Source organism: Caretta caretta, chromosome 6, assembly GCF_965140235.1.
Source record: "Caretta caretta isolate rCarCar2 chromosome 6, rCarCar1.hap1, whole genome shotgun sequence".
Lineage (NCBI taxonomy): Eukaryota > Metazoa > Chordata > Testudines > Cheloniidae > Caretta > Caretta caretta.
Genome location: NC_134211.1, coordinates 67,441,782 through 67,459,217, shown reverse-complemented (window position 1 = coordinate 67,459,217; position 17,436 = coordinate 67,441,782). Strand labels below are relative to the sequence as shown.

The 17,436-nt window shown below is 40.1% G+C and overlaps 1 protein-coding gene across 2 annotated transcripts in view; it reads right to left on the bottom strand.

Moving 5' to 3' along the window:
- TTBK2 (tau tubulin kinase 2) overlaps window positions 1-17,436 on the bottom strand; it is a 227,017-nt gene that overhangs the window by 101,268 nt on the left and 108,313 nt on the right. For both annotated transcript variants that reach the window (XM_048854904.2, XM_048854906.2), the window contains exons 4-5: window positions 11,433-11,506; window positions 3,401-3,541 (exon numbers count right to left, since the gene is read on the bottom strand). In XM_048854904.2, the coding sequence (XP_048710861.1) occupies window positions 3,401-3,541; window positions 11,433-11,506 (215 nt within the window). The remainder of the gene's footprint in view (window positions 1-3,400; window positions 3,542-11,432; window positions 11,507-17,436) is intronic.

Here is a 17,436-nt window from a genome sequence, read left to right as displayed (position 1 = left end):
CACTGGACTTACTGCTTCTGGAATGCTGAAGGTCTGAGCTCAGGGCATTTTTCTCCAGTAAATAATGTGGACTTTTACCTGTAGGTAAAGAATACTCCAAGTCAAAAGTCCATCTTATCCCTAGAAAGCGATTTAACCCTTTCATCCAGATGTGCTGTTGTGTTATGTAACACCTCTCTTAGAAGGAAGGAATAGTTCTAATATAATTTGTGGTTCTCTCTGTTGCTCCTGCTCCTGTCCTGGCTCAATATTTAAGTTCCCAATCACTTTCCCCCACCAGCAACATCTTCCACCTCCCTGTGGTTTGTACACTTCCTCAACTCCACTGGCTTCATCCAAACTCTTCTCCCTACAGTTACCAGGCTGCCTCCATCCATCCCTTGCCCTCCCATCATGCACATATCATCACCTTCCGCTTCTAGCCTACTTCACAGTCTCCACACCTTTCAAGTTCGATGCTCCACTTATCTCTGTCTCAACCTATTTCCTTCCTGACTCTGGCTCCACGAACCACCCAAATGAAGTCCTGGGTGACATACCATTTAAAAAAAAATATAATGCAAGAATGAAGGATAAAAATGAAGATTTCTTAACTCACACCATCCTGTTAGCTGGGCATTATAATTAGGGCATGAAATTCAGTGTATTTTGTCAGATAACATTAAGTCAGAAGATGAAAATAATGGTGACAAAAAATAGAAGAGCTTCGCATGTATGGAATTCAATTGTACATGTTCACAGTGGAATCTGATGACATTTTTAGTGTACAGCAATATATAGCATGCATGTAACAAATGCAGTGATAATCTCAGAGGAAACCAGAAAAATAAAATACCAAAAATAAGACCTACTTCACAGCAGAAAAGTATAGTGTGTGATATTAACAAACAGATGAAAGAAAAATAATTCAGGTTCTCACTAAGTGCATGATCAAACAACACTCTACAATTTATTGGGCAATTCTTATTGGTTATCACGCTATACATTCAAAAGATAGCTCTATTTATTGTTATTTATTAAAGGTTAACAATGCATTCACTGCTCTACAATGCACAAATGTGAAGAAAGTCCCTGCATGAAGAAGCTTACAATTTTTGACATTAATAGAAAAGACAAGCCACAGTGCAATACCAAAAGAAGAGGGGCACAGGAATTTTTTGTATTTTTTTTTAAATATCCCATCCCTTCCTGTCAGTAAAGTAGCAGTGGGAATGGGGCTTACTGTGGCAAAGTGTTCATAGGCTTTATGGAACAAGTGGGTCATTAGGTGGAATGTAAGAGCCTGGTGAAGTTGGAGGTTTTTTCCCATGTTATCTCTTATGCATGGGAGAGACACAAACGTGGGAGTGCAAGAAGGGAATAAAAGAGGGCAGTGGAACTGACATCACTGACAGTTGTGAAAGGGGAGAGGATGGACACAATAAGAAATTAGATTTGATAATATAGACTGAATCTTAGTCATGCAGGACCTTGAAAGGAAGGATCAGGTGAGCAAAGGGCAACAAGCCAAAGGTTTCAAATAGAGGAGAGATGTGTTCAGAGCAACAGGCAAGCTAGAGAACCTGTTACATTTTGACAAAATTTGTCAGTGATGTGGTTATCAGGGACTCCAAAGAGAAGAAGAATGCATTACTTAAAACAGAAGTGGCCAGGGTATGGACAAGTGTTTTGACTTTCAGACAAGAGAGGAAGAGTTGGATTTTCTGTATGTTGTCGAGGAAGCAAGAACACTATTTAGTGACCCTTTTCATGTGTGGGGAGGAGAAGGAGGAGTTAAAGATAACTTAGGGGTTGTGAATCTGTGTGACAGGGAGAAGGATAATAGTATTTTCTTCAGCAGTGGAGAACAGAAGAGACATAGAAGCTTTAGAAGGAACCGTAAAGAGCTCATTCCTGGCCACATTTAGAAAATATATGGAATGCGCTAAATAGCAAGGATAATACAGTCCTCTGGTTATAATTTTACAAAGAAAAAAGGCAAGTTTAAAATGATTATATGCTGGAATTCAATACTAAATGCCTGCTATTTAACCTTAATTTAGTTCATTATTAAAAAAAACACTTGCTGTTCACCTTAAAATATAGGCAATATGACAGCTTTATAGACATCTCTAGTTTTTATACTTCTCTAAAGAAAACATATACTTTGTAATTTAGAGGAATTTAATAACAAACCATAGGAGTAATAAATGGACAGATGGTCAGAGATAAACAAGACTAGAGTGCTGTCTAAAAAAACTCCACCAAAGAATATTCATAATGGTTAATGCAAAATCTACAGTTCAATAGAGGTAACTGAGAAAAAAACAAATGAAAACACTTTGTAAATTAAAATAACCTATAAGCTATAATCATACAATAAAACCTATAATAAACTATTAACATATTTAAGTAAAGTATAGCTTATTATTTATCACTTTATATTAGTCAACTGCCAGTTTGCAAGTGATGTAAGGGCAGTACTGTAGCTATCTTTTTTTGTGGTTGGAACACTTTTACATGGTATTTAAAATAATACTTTCATTAACATAATCAGGCAAATATTTAATTTTAAAGGCATTGGGACCTTCAGGAGTTAGTCTTCCCTATTAAATCCGACCATGTCCTAAATATCCTGCTTGTTCAATATATTTTATTTAAATTTGTGCATTCTTTTTGAAATTGAAAATTTAGTGTCTTTGTTGGTGAATAAGGCTTCCAAACAAAAACAAGCATAATATTACTGAATAATCAATTACCAGAACACCATAATAACTGCTGAGGAATTCCTTCAGAATTATGTACTGTATGTTGTTTTTCCCAAATAAAATTTCTGTACCTACACTTTACTAAAGCAACCAAAAGCTTTCTGTTTTTAGTGGGTTTTATCCAAAGCTCAGACTTTGATAACCTAGCATATCAGGCTGCCACCTGCACATAACAGTTTTCTTCCGTATGCAGAGATGGTTTGTATCTCTGTTATTCATACATTAGATTCCATACCACAACTTAAATTACACTGATTTAATATTATGAAATTACTATTAAAACTCTTACAAATATTTCCTATGGTTAAATTTTACTCCCTTTGATTTCTTACATTAAGAGTTTGCTTCTATAGTCCAAAAAAGTCACTAATCATATTTTATTTTGTGGTGGGAGTTACTGCTATATACCATCTCTGTAGCCGACAGATGAAAATGCTAATTGAAGATCACTTGGAAGACGACCGCCATTTATACCAGTTGCAATCTAGCATAAATTAAATAAATTTTGCACATCCATCTTGAAAGATTCACATCTAATTCTCTGCTCCTACTGACTTTTTCAAGTTAACATCTAATACACTGCCCTTTCTTCTTAATGCTGTCAACTAAGGTCCACATATTGATTTCTGGTTTTAGCTTAAGAAAGAATTTACTGGTTTAATGTCTCTGTGCAGGAATCCCACAGAGTGAATGCTCTCAATGGACTCAAGAATCTGCTTTCCCAGGCGCAGGGTGGTACTGATGGTGAAGGTCCCTCGAGACTGGCTCCGACGCAGATCTGCCAAATTCCGACCCTAATTAAAACATAAGAACATTTTTGGGAGCAGTCCCAAAAACAGTATTCACAGATAATGTTAACAAATTCTTTACTTATCTTGAACTGAGACACGGTGAGTGAGGTAATATCTTATATTGGACCAACTTCTGATGGTGAGAGAGACAAGTTTTCCAGCTTACACCTCTCTCACCAACAGAAATTTGTCTAATAAAAGATACTACCTCACCCATATTGTTTCTCTAATATCCTCAGACCAACACAGCTACAACACTGGATGCTTTTCTTAAACTGTTCACAACGGAAGTCTTAAGAAACGCATCCAAGGACTCGCCCCTCACCCATTGTACTCTTCAAGGACACCACATCTCATAGATGAATAATTTCCAAGTCCAGAAGGGACCATTATGATCAAGTAATCTGAGCTCCTGTATAACACATGCCACAGAACTTCCCCAAAATAATTCTAGAGCATATCTTTTAGAAAAGCATCCAATCTTGATTTAAAAATTCAGTGATGGAGAAGGTGTTCTAAATTTATATGCAAAATTCTCCAAATATTTCAGACATTAAATTTAGAAGCTGTTTTTGAAAATGTGACTCACTGTTTCTGATTCCAGATAACCTGAATCACACCAACTTGGATCTAGCAGAAAAGTGATTTTGACATATTTATCAGTTATGATTAGAGCTGGACAACTTTTTTGGGGAGAAATTGTAGTTTCAGTCTACCTAAAACCATTCGTAAATTTGCACTGAGTTCACAGAATAATTTTGACCAGACCAAAAAATCAAAATGTTTTGGAAATGTCAAAACAAAACATTTCATTTTGACCCAACTCAACATTTTCCATTTTAGATTTTGGACATTTTGACAAAATCAAAGGAGGACTAGATTCAAAAGCGGCTGGAGGTAGAGAATGAGGAGGTGGTCTCCTTATATCTTTTAGCCCAGTTGTTAAGGCACTCACCTGGCATGTGGGAAATGCAAGTTCAGTTCCTCTCTCTTCCTGATGTGAAGTACGGATTTGAACGTGTCTCTCCCACGTTTCAGGGGAGTGCACTACCCACTGAGCTATGTGATGTTCTGGAGTGAGTCTATGAATTTGCCACTATGAATTCAAATGGATAGTCTTGAGGCCAGGGGAAAGAAGGTGAGAATGACCCTATAATCTAGTAGTTAGGGCACTCACATAGGATATGGGAGACACAAGTTCAAGTCCATCCCCCAATGATTATTTAATTATTTATAAATTTTGGAACAGCTTCAACAGGAAAAATTGAGAAGGACCCACATCGGAATATTCCATAGCCACATAGCTAAGGGAATGTGGGAGACACAAGTTCAAATCCCTTCTCCATTTCAGAGAGAGGGTGGAATTGAACATGGCCCTTTCACATCTCAGGTGAGTGCCCTAACCACTGGGTGAACAGTCATGAGGAAAGTGGAACACCTCCTTTCCCTGCCATTTTGTGAAACTAGTTTTCCTTAGCTTTTTCAAATTCACTGAAATAGAAATGATAAAATAGAGTCAGAACAAAACACATTTTGTTTCAACTCATCTCAAAGTTTGTTTAACTTTTCAATTCGCTAAAAATTTTGTTTTCAATTCAACCTGAAACAAAAGAGATTTTTTTTAATTGTCAGCAAACCAGCTCTAGTTATGATAGAGTCTTATATCTGTTACCTTCTGAGTGTCTGGCAGCCACAGAGAATAAAAACATAACATAAGTTTTCACAGAAATCTTTATGCTCCTTTCTTTTTGAATATCCAAGTGGCTGGATGACTAGCAATGTGCATCAGAACCTACTGCTTTTTCAGGTCCTTTTTAATGTCAAGACATTTTTCCCTAAAGTCCCATGATTTTGAGTAGCATCCGTGTTAGTCTGTATTCGCAAAAAGAAAACGAGTACTTGTGGCACCTTAGAGACTAACCAATTTATTTGAGCATAAGCTTTGAGTGTTAATCCCCATTTCAATCCCTTTCTACAGGAAAGAAAGGTTAGTCACCCTTTCGTAACTGTTGTTCTTTGAGATGAAATGCATATGTCCATTACATTAGGTGCGTGAGCATCTTATGCACCAGTGCGGAAGAGTTTTCCCAAATGGTACCCCAAGGGGTGGCCACACCTGTGCTCTGGGCTCATGGCCCAAGCAAGAAGGCATAAAGGGAGGAGCCACCTTGCCTGCTCTTCAGTTCCTTCACACCAGATTCTTAGATGAACAACTGATGCATTGGGGAAGGAGGGAGGGACATGTAATGGATATATGCAACACATCTCAAATAATAACAGTTATGAAAAAGGTGAGTAACCGTTCTTTCTTCTTTGAGTGACTGCATACGTATATTACACTAGGTGACTCCCAATTTCCAATGGAGATGGGGCTAGGAGTCTTACTGGAAGAGGAACTACAAAACTGCTTTCCTACATTAGCATCTTCCCTTGGCGCAGTAGTAATCACTCAATGTCTAGCTAAGTTGTGGATTGGACTGCATTGCTGTTCTGCAAATGTCCACAATGGGATGTTACTCAAACACTGTGGGTGCTGAGTGAGCTCTGACTGAATGTGTAGACAACTTTTCTTGAGGACTAACACCCTTGGCATTGTAACACATGACAACAGAGCTAGTGATCCATTTGGACTGCCACTGCACTGTTGCAGGATGGCCCCTCATTCATTCTGCAAAGACAATAAATATAATTGGAAAGAGAACCAAAAGGGCTTTGTTCTTTCTAAATAAAAAGCCACAAAAGTTGTTTGAACATCCAGCAGGTGGAGCTTTTGTTTGTCCCTATGACCCTGTGGCTTTGGAAAGAAAACTGGTAAATACATATCCTGATTGAGATGAAAGTCAAACGCTAGTTTGGAAATGAACTTTCCATGTGGCCTAAATTGTACCTCATCCTTGAAGAAAACAGTATATAGAGGATCCATTACTAGGCCATGCAGCTTCTCCTATTCTCCTTGCAGACATGATGGCTACTAAAAAGGCCACCTTAATTGAAAGATGCCACCATGAGCAAGGGGCTTACAGTTCAAAAGGGGAACCCATGAGGGCAGATAACACTAAATTCAATCCCACTCTGGGACAAGGTCCCTAATATGTGGGAACAGTCTATTTAGAACTTTTAAGAACCTAGTAGTTACTGGATTAGCGAAAACAGTCTCTCCCCCCTCTACTTGAGACACTGTTCTTAGAATAGACCTGGTGAGGGACCACATACGATCCAAGGTGAAGGACCTCCTTAGTTTGTCCACTACACCATTCTGAACCCCCGGCAGGTGTGACGCTACAAGTATCAAGTAATTTTGTATACAGAAGTTCTGCAGCCTGACTGCCTCCTGGCACAGGTTGTTTGATCTGGAGGCCTCCTGCTTATTGATGTAGAACACCACTGTGGTGTTGTTAGCACTTGCTTAGACAGTTTTGCCACATATATGTGGTAAGAACTGGCGATACACTCTGGAGATTGCTGTTAGCTTGAGAATGTTTATGGATAGGCCTTGTCTTTGGAGTGGACCACAAGCCTTGAACCTGCATGGCTCCCAGATGCACTCATCACTCCATGTCTGAAGTGCCCGTTACCAGTTATGGAAGAAAGAGGCAGGGACAAAGGAACTCTCCTGCAAACCTTGTCTTGGCTCCTCCACCAACCCAACGAGGGTAAGATTTTGCCAGGGATACATATTAGACTGTCCAGGTGATGTACCTGAGGGTGGTATGTTTGTAACCCCCTGAGATCCAGCCTGGCATGTGGGATCACATACGTGCATGCTGCCATATGCCCCAGGAGCCTTACTGATGTATGAAGATGGCTCTTCAGGGATAGGCAGATGTTCTCATGTGGCTAGAAATCTTGAAAGCAGCAGAGAGGTCCTGGCTAGAATTGAATCTAGGACTGCTCTGATGAATTCTATCCTTTGGAGGGGTACTAGAGTTAATTCCGCAGAGCAGGAGGTATCCGGTGATTGCTGCTGGCCAGTTACCTACTAAAGGAGATCAAGATTGAGGTCTTTAAACCACGACTAAAGGACTTCAGTAGCTCAGACATAGGTTAGGGGTTTGTTACAGGAGTGGATGGGTGAGATTCTGTGGCATGCATTGTGCAGGAGGTCAGACTAGATGATCATAATGGTCCCTTCTGACCTTAAAGTCTATGATTACCAGGCCTAGGCATGAAAACTGGTGGAATGTCTGATGAATACTTTCCTATACCTGCTGACAGGAACTCCTCACAGCAGCCAGTCATCCGGTAACGATATTCCTGGATATGCCAGCAGCAGAGCCACCATAGCCATGAACGTAGTGAAAACTCTCAGAGCAGATGAAATGCCGAAGGGTAGAAGTGTAAATTGAAAGTGGTCCCCTCCTACTACAAACCTTAGAAATTTCCTGTGGACATGGTGAATGGTCGTATAGATGTGGGAACATGCATTCTTCAAATGAAAGGCAGCAGACAAATCTCCCAGATCTAACAAGGGATAATAATTGTGAGGGAGACCATGTGGAATCACAACTTTTTGATGTATCTGTTTAGGTTTTGAAGGTTTAGAATGTGCCTGGGCCTTCTTTTGCTTTGGGTATTGGGAAGTATCGTGAGTACAATCCTCTTCCCTGATACTGAGGGAGTACTTCTTCTGTGGCTTCCAAAGAACATAGAGTCTGCTCCTCTCGTCTCAGAACTGGATTTGTTAGATAGTTCCTGAAAACAGACAGGGAAGGTAGGTGGGAAAGGAGGGAGAGGACAGGAATTGGAGGGTATATCCCGATTCCACTGTGCTGTAGCACCTACTTCTTGGAGATGATGGATTGCCATGCACTTAAGAAATATGACAACCGGCTCCGAAAGGGAGGAAGACAGCTTGCAAGATCTAATATTGTCAGTATGCTGTCCTTAACAGAAGATTTAAATGGGCTGTTTAGAGAGGTGTGGCTGCCTGGATGATGGGGAAGTCTCCTCCATTCCTGCCTGTATGTCCACTTATACTGATCCAGGTGTCTACGCCAACCGTACTGCTGACTTGGTGGAAGCTGAGAACAAAACTTCAGTCTTTTGGGGACTGGTGATTACAGACCCAGGGACTTAAACACTGCCCTACAGTTTTTTTAATGTATGCAGTTAATCATCTTTTTTCAAACAAAACAATCCACAGCCCTAAAAGGAGAGGTCTTTGATAGTCTGCTGGACTTCAGTGGGAATCCTGGAGCCAAGCCACACAGTGCATGGTTACCACCATTGTCATGACTCTGGCAGCTGAGTCTTGCTGCATCCAAGGAAGCTAGTATAGCAGACCTTTCAACTGCATAGCCTCCCACCCCTCTCTCAAATTCTTCTGACAAAGAGGTCAAATTTTTTGTGTCCTTGTCCTTAGGAGTCACTTTTACTCTACCATGGTAGTGCTTTTCATTTACAACTGCCACTGCTATGGAATATGAAAAGACTGCTTAGAACCCCGAGATGGAACCTGCTACTTGGGTTCTGGGTACTTTGCCACTGGCATGAGAGATAATGGAGTTTGACACAAAGTTTTATTAGGCAGCATAACTTTCTCATTTATAGGGAGACCAACTTTCCCTGACGTAGCCAGGTGTAAAATGTCTTTGAGCTTGTGTGGATTTTCTTCCACAAGCTCCATTTGTATCCCCAGGATGTAGACATCCTTTTCAGGAGCTCTTCATAGGCCTTTAAATCATCTGGTACTGAGGAAGAGGGTTCCAGTACCAGTGCTTCTTCCAGAGAGGAGGTGGAGGATGTATTCAAAGGAGGCAGGCTACAACCTTCCTGGCGCTGGTCAAGAACTGCAGATGTAGAAGGCCTGTCTAAAGCCAACAACAGGCCATTCTGATCCTCACCTCATCAGTGATGGTCAGAACCAGGATCAAGAGGCCCACTGATACCACGTGGGGAGACTTCATTGTTAAGGGATATATTTTTGTAATGTAGCAGCTGCTCTGTACCGACTTCCTTCAGTCTGTCGATATTGGGTGGAGAGGCTCACCTTCTCAAGAACTGATTTCTGTAGTGCAGCTGGGATGATTATCTAGACTCTGGAGGCATCCACCATTGTACCTAGTAGGGGCAATGGTAGGGCTTGTGCAGTACTGGAGGACAATCATGCCTAAACCAGGCCCTCAAATGCATTGGTCTGCTCTTGTCAGGACAACTCATATGAGAGGGTAACAATGACTGAAGAACATCCTGGATTCCCTGTTGTGGGAGACGTTGGAGCCCACTTCAGAGTCTGAGGAGGAATATGAGTACTCTACCAGCCAGGGAGGCAGAGTACCAAACATCATCATCAGAAATCAGGTCCAATATCTTTGACTAGACTGCAGTACCAGTGACAAACTCAGTGGCTTCCTGTCTATGCACTGAGGTGGAGTGGTTGCTGATGGTCTCAGAGCCAGCTTCACAGTAAAAGGATACGGTACTGGACACCAGCATGGGAAGCAACATGTGTACACTGTACGATAGCGCTGGCAAGACACTACTGGTCTGAATAACTGGAAAGGGCAGTACCGAAAGGCTCAGCCACACAGGCCTCCAGGGTGGTCAGTACTGAAATAAGCATTTGCTCAGTGATGATCAACCCTCTTCCTGCACCTGCTCTGAAGAAATACCCAGCCTTCAAGGTCTCAGCTGGGGAACTGGAATCAATGGTTCTGCACTGATCGAGCCACTAGAAAGAAATACCAAGGGCAGCAAGCTGGAGGGTCCACTCTATCTTCAGTGCTGGAGTGGGTCACATCTGCAGCTAAAGAATCCCGCGCTGAAGACTTTTGACACCATTTAAACTGTTCCTTTCTTTGACTTCAGATGCTGAGAGGGCTCTGAGCACTTATGCCTCTTCAAGGAATGTCCTGGTGAAGGAGATCTCCTCCATTCCCTGCCTTCCGGTAAGGCAGGGGAGTGCTCCTGGATGGGGAGGAACTCCTTCTATCTGATCTAGGCAGTACCAATGCCAGCAAAACGGAGGCCTCAGTAAGGATATACTTGAGGCATTTTTCTCTTAACTTCTTGATTCTGCTCTTGAAGTCCTGGCAAACTGGACACATGTCCTTGATGTGACCCTCACCAAAAAACTCGAGGCAGCAAGAGCGAGGGTCGCAGTCAGTTTGCAACACCCTGAACAAAGTCTAAACCCAAGGAACCTAAGCATAGGCTCCCCCGATATCGGGCAGAGCTCTGAGTTGAGAGAGAAAAGGAAAAGGAAAAGAAAGCCCCAAAATGAGTACCATTCAGAAGCAAAACACTTACACCATGTTCACAAAGGAACAACTGGCAGCACGCTCTAACCACCGATGGTAAGAAGGAAGAGAGAGGTGGGTAGGGCAGATCCATGCTCTGCACCCTTGGTTTGAAGCACAAGGAGCTCAGGGCACAGGCATCGCCACCCCTATGGGTACTGCTAGGGAAAATTCTCTGGCACAGGTGCATGATACATCTAATATAATTGACATATACAATCAGTCAGAATAGGTCTTCTGATCCTCTGGATTGAGTCTTAACCTACACAGGAAGTTTCTTATCAATGTATTTTCATTAGAGAAGTGATCAAAAACATATATTGAAAAAACTAATCTATCCCAGAAGCAGTTCTGCACATCTTAAGCTATCTTCCAATTTCAAATAAAGTTTTCAGAAGGATGTAAACTATCTCAGAAAACATCACACCTCTCTCACTAAAATAATCAGTCTGTTCTGAAGACCTATGAGATTTCTCCTTCTTTCTGGCAGATGATGGTAACAATATGAAATATTCAGTTTACTTTGGCTCACCACCCCACCATAACAATGGCCTGTTTTCTACTATCCACCATGCTCTAAAATTTCACAGTTATTTTTTGCTATATACATGCTTGGGGAAAAAATAAATCCCTAAAATCTATTTAGTTCAACTCACCTGCAGCTGCATGACCACATAGTTAAATCTGTCATTCCTTCCACAGCCAATGAATCTACAGACATGGTCTTTCCCTGAGGGGAAAAAAAGAAACAAGTTAGCCAATAACAACTAATTTCTGTCTTTCTTGATTTACATGTCTAGTAAAATATGCAAAAATGTGCCCATGTGTTACTCTAGGTGCCTTTAACAAACTTTTAAAAAGGCATTCACACTAAAACAGCAGTGAACCCAGTGCCAGTTCTGCCTCCAGTGAAACAAAACTCCCTTCTGCCACAAACATCAGCTCCCTTAGTAGAGAGGAATGTTCTAGGTATATTTATTCCTGCCTCAGTACAGGGGAAGAACTAGATGACCTTTTCCAGACCAACATTTTATGACTATAAGTTCTGCAATATTTACTGCACTATTACCAGAACACCTGAATGTCCACTCCCCAACCCACATGCTACAGGCTTTGAACAGTGCCCCATATACTCACCATGATGTGAGCTGCTGAACTTCCTAAACCAAGCATCCCTGAAGCAAGTCAGACACAGTTCATGCTTTTATGAATATCTTTATGGGAACTTTTTAGGGAGTTTCTGACTTTTCTTTTTCTGCCCAGTAAGCCTCTAAATATAACAATAGCTTTCTCACTTGATGTTTAGCAGTGGCCTAAGCCAGGGTACCATTTTCAGGCACCCCTCCATCCATTCTGACTGACCATAATCAGGAAAAAGAAGAATGGACAGGGGAGGCATTTTCAGATCTTCTCAGGAGTTCTGAGGCCAGCTCGCAAGAGACAATGGATTGGAGGAAGAGCATGCTCGAGGAAAGGCCAAAGAAATGAGACACGCATTGAGACATACATAATGCAGTGCCTCAAACAAACTCAGATACTGAAAATCATTACAAAGTAAAATGCCCAAAGATTGACACCCTAAAGCCATTGCAATGTATAGACAATTCTATGTTCCCTGGCCATGTGCCATAAACACACAACCCAGGCAAGGCCCCACCATAGCCTACACAGAAACCCTTCCACTCAACCCCAGCAGAAAACAAGAAAAATGATATGACCTGTGATTCATACAGGAACATTCTGCACTGTGCACTTTGTAAATTTTTTTTAAATATTTCAATTGTTAATTACTGTTCAATAAAGTTGCATTTTGTGAAAATAATATTTATTTACTTTCTCTTAGAAAACATCATTTTTGATCCCCAAAAGAAGCATCTCTCCCATCCTGGGTTTTAACAGTACACGTACAATTCATATAGAAGCCAAGTAAAGTTTTTCATAAAACTACACAAAATAGCACACAGCAGCACACTTTCATGCTATGGCACACTATTCGAAGTTCATTCTCAAAGCCTTCCTCAGCCATACAGCATCTCAAAGTCCTCATGTGACTGCCCATGTGTCTGGCTGTTCAAAGTCAGCAGTCTTTCCACTTACCCCTTCCACTCTACAGGCAACATTTCCTCCTTTGCTTCACAAATATTATGTAAAATAGTCAAATGCAATATGCAGAAATAACAATAAGAATATTTGTCTCAATGAGAGCTAGCCTAGTCACAAGACATTTCCAGTGTCCTTTCAATTTACCAAATGCACATTCACCAATTATCCTGCACCTGCTTAGGTGGTAGTTAAATTTTTCCTTGCTTCTGTCCAGTTGGCCTGTGTATAGCTTCACGAGCCAGGGAAGCAGAAAGGTAGGCTGGGTCCCCAAGAATCACTATTAGCATTGTAATCAAACACATATGAATGTGCCAATCTGAGGGGAAAGTTCCTGTTTCCATCCATTCAAAAAGTCTTGGATTCCTAAAGATGTGAGCATCATACATCTTCCTGACCAACATTGTCAGTGAAATATCCACAGTGATCCACCAGCACTTACATAACCATTGAAAAGTACCCCTTTCTAGGGCATGGTTAAACCAGCAAAGTTTAATCCAGCTCTCTGCAACAAAGGGGGGATAAATGAAAGCAATTTAAGAAGATAAAAAGAGGCAGCCAGTCTGAATCCACAGATCTGTGACATAAATATGAACCCATGAAGCCAGCTTTGAAAAGAAAAAGAGAAGACTGAAGAGAACTTGCAGATCCCAGCCCCAGAGAGCAGTTTCAGCGGGAGAATGTCCAGCAACAGAATCCAGTACCACCAGCCTGCAGAACATATTAAAAATGACTCTGCAAGCTTAGAGATGCTGAACTGGACCCTCATTATCCTGCAAAGAGAGGGTGGGTGAATGCAATGAAGTTAAAAAAATTATTAAAATTGTACTATTGTGGCTGGGGGGAGTAAGTATGGCAGCAGCCATTTGGAAAGGTCAGACAAACAAAGGGCAGGTGTGGCAGCAGCCATCCTGAGAAGGACTCAACAAGAAAAAAAGGAACGACAAGAAGATCTGGATGTTCGGGAAAGGAAAGAAATCTTCCAATACAAAGATCAGTCATCTTCCCTCCCTGCCCCCCCAAAAACCCAAAGACATGGTGTCATAAATATAAAGGGAAGGGTAAACACCTTTAAAATCCCTCCTGGCCAGAGGAAAAACCCTTTCACCTGTAAAGGGTTAAGAAGCTAAGATAGCCTCGCTGGCACCTGACCAAAATGACCAATGAGGAGACAAGATACTTTCAAAAGCTGGGGGGAGGGAGAAACAAAGGGTCTCAGTCTGTCTGTGTGATGTTTTTGCCGGCGACAGAACAGGAATGGAGTATTAGAAGTCAGTAAGTAATCTAGCTAGAGATGCCTTAGATTATGATTTCTTTAAATGGCTGAAGAAATAAGCTGTGCTGAAAGGAATGGATATTCCGGTCTTTGTGTCTTTTTTGTAACTTAAGGTTTTGCCTAGAGAGATTCTCTATGTTTTGAATCTAATTACCCTGTAAGGTATTTACTATCCTGATTTTACAGAGGTGATTCTTTTTACTTCTATTAAAATTCTTCTTTTCAGAAACTGAATGCTTTTTCATTTTCTTAAGATCCAAGGGTTTGGGACTGTGGTCTTCTATGCAAACTGATGAGGATTTTTACCAAACCTTCCCCAGGAAGTGCGATGCAAGGGTTGGGAGGATTTTGTGGGGAGAGACGTTTCCAAACAACTCTTTCCCAGTAACCGGTTAAACGTTTAGTGGTGGCAGCGAAAGTCCAAGGGCAAAGGGTAAAATAGTTTGTACCTTGGGGAAGTTTTAACCTAAGCTGGTAAAAGTAAGCTTAGGAGGTTTTCATGCAGGTCCCCACATCTGTACCCTAGAGTTCAGAGTGGGGAAGGAACCTTGACCCATGGCCATGAAAGAGAGTGACTTCCCCTCCAGCAAACAAACTAGTGGATGGAGAATCACAAGTCACTAAGACTGGCCTGAAAGATCTACTGTTAAAAATCGAAAAGATGAATAAGATGATGAAGAATGAGTTCCATCCAGCCCATCCCCCCTGGTTCCAGGCTTACATTAAAGATAAAAAAATTAAATTAATGAGATTAATTATCACATGTGGAAAATATCACATGTGGAAACAGGATAAAATGAGCCATCGGACAGCATGATTAATCTAGATGAAAGAATCCAAATAATTGAAAAAGGAGAAAAAGAAATAGAATTACAGCTGGAATATATGGAAAATAGAGACCACATGAATAACATAAGGATTAAAGATATTACAAAGGAAACTGAAGGGAGAACTCTGCTGAATGTACTGGATGATATTGTCCATGAGATACTAAAACTGGGAAATAAAGATTCCATTCATACTGAACAGGCTGACAGATCCCTTTTCCCCAGGGCCTCAGCTGGCTCCTGACCAAGAAGTGTGATAATTTATCTACACTACTATCAAGACAAGGGTAAAATACTGAGGGCAATGAAGAGAGAGCTGAACCATTAATAATGATTATTCTTACCCACCCCATACAAATTTTCCCAGAGCTGGAAACCTCATCCCTTAAAAAGCAAAGAGAACATCACCACAATTCTTAGAAAGAATAATATAAGATACAAATAGAGGTTAGACTGTCCTTTCAATGGAAGGAAAGATATATGTCTATCTCAGATCCAAATGAAGGGAAACAGGTACTTCTGAACATGAGAATACGCAAATCAGCTCAATAACAATCTGAATGGGATCAAGGGCATCAGTCCTACAGGTCACCAAGAAATCACTGGGAAGCAGTGAGATCAGAGAGAGCCAGAACACCTCAAAAAGATGCATCATTAAGACAACAGGACAATCATGAGAATAGAAGAAACAGTCCTGATCCAAAAGAATAAGATTAGTATATGGGCTACAACATTATAATAGATAATGGATATTATATCCATGAGTTTATAATGATAAAGGGGTATTATAAGATGGGAACTGGGCTGTGTAGCTTGGAGGATATTTTACTCTACATGGATACAGTATACTTACTGGGTAAATATTATAGTTAATTGAATTTGTGATTTATATTATGAAAAAAATTAGTAACAAATTAGGAGACCCAGATCTCCTCAAGTGAAGCAAGTTTGATTTTAGAGTTGTCATAAACATTCCAAAATTTATATAAACTGGAGAAGGGTCACCTATGGTGGAAAATTTTAAGAATATATGAACTCAGAGATGGTATAATAATCTCATAATGCCCTATGTTATAAAGATGTTTAATAAGATTAGATAAAGCTTGGTTCTTAAGAATATATAAAAAGACACCTCCCCAACACAACAGGGTACTAACATGTCCATGAAGGAAGTAAGATGAGCTCAGGCTTCCACAGTTAGAGGGGACATAGTGACAATGGAGCAGTGCACAGGAAGGGAAACAAGAAATCAGAAACAGATGATAAATATTGTTACATGTTTTAATATAAAAGAGTATATTAACATAAAATGTTAGGGCACAGAATTTTAAAATTTACAGTAAATCAGACTTAGGGTCAGGGCACAACAATATAGGTGTTAAAGAAAGGAAAAACAATATATGTGGTAGCATTAAAATTATTGTGTATATGATGGGTACTATATCTAAAATAGTATAGTATATTTAAAATGTCTTATTTAAAGAAGAGGAGTAAATGTAACGGAGACCTGGCATCTAGCTGGAGGGTCTCACTGTCTTTAACAAAGAGTAATAAACTTGGTAACAGAAGATGTGGTACTCATGAGTGAGTTTATTAATCTCATGACTGTTAATGTGAAGGGGATGAACAATCTAACAAAAAGAAAAGAGGTATTCTGCTCACTGAAAAAAAGGATTTTCCTAGTAAAGTCTATTTATAGGAAACACACTTGAAGAAATATGATGATAAACACCCAAATACTTCTTGGACACAGCTATTGTATGTCTCTACAGGGAAATTAATAGAAGAGCAGTGGCAATTCTCTTTACTAAACACTTCCCTTTTATTGTTTCAGCACAACTCATAGATATGGAGGACAGATATATTTTAATTAGGCTTGGAAGGATTAGATTTTTATTGGTACAATGTTGGTAAACATCAATTTCATTTTACCCACACAAACCAAGGGAAAAATATTTCCATCAAGAATAATCAAAATGTACAGATAGGCAAAGTAAGAAAAATGCTGCTTGAGAATTTATTAGAGTTTGGTTTAAGGATATTTACTTTTCATATGTTGATAATTTGTGTTTTAATGGTTATAAAGCTTTAACATTTTGAATCTCAACATCTACTGTCATTAAATAATTGTCTGACTCCCACATGGTCTCATACCCCCTGAATAATTTTCCGTAACTGTGAAAATGTAAGTCAGTAAAAATCTAAAAAAAACCCTAAAATCCATAATTTTGCAAAATTGTAAAAATGTAATTAGATAAAAATCAGAAAAAATGCTTAAAAATAACCGTCAGTATCTGTCAAAATTAAAACAAATACAAATTGAATTCTGACAAGCCTAATTTTAATTAAGGGGCCCTTCTCATCTTAGCCAAGGTATGCGCTCCCAACCAAGATCAAGCTTTTTTTTCTGATCAATTTTTTATGGATTTAGGAAGTTTCACGGAAGGGGATATTTTT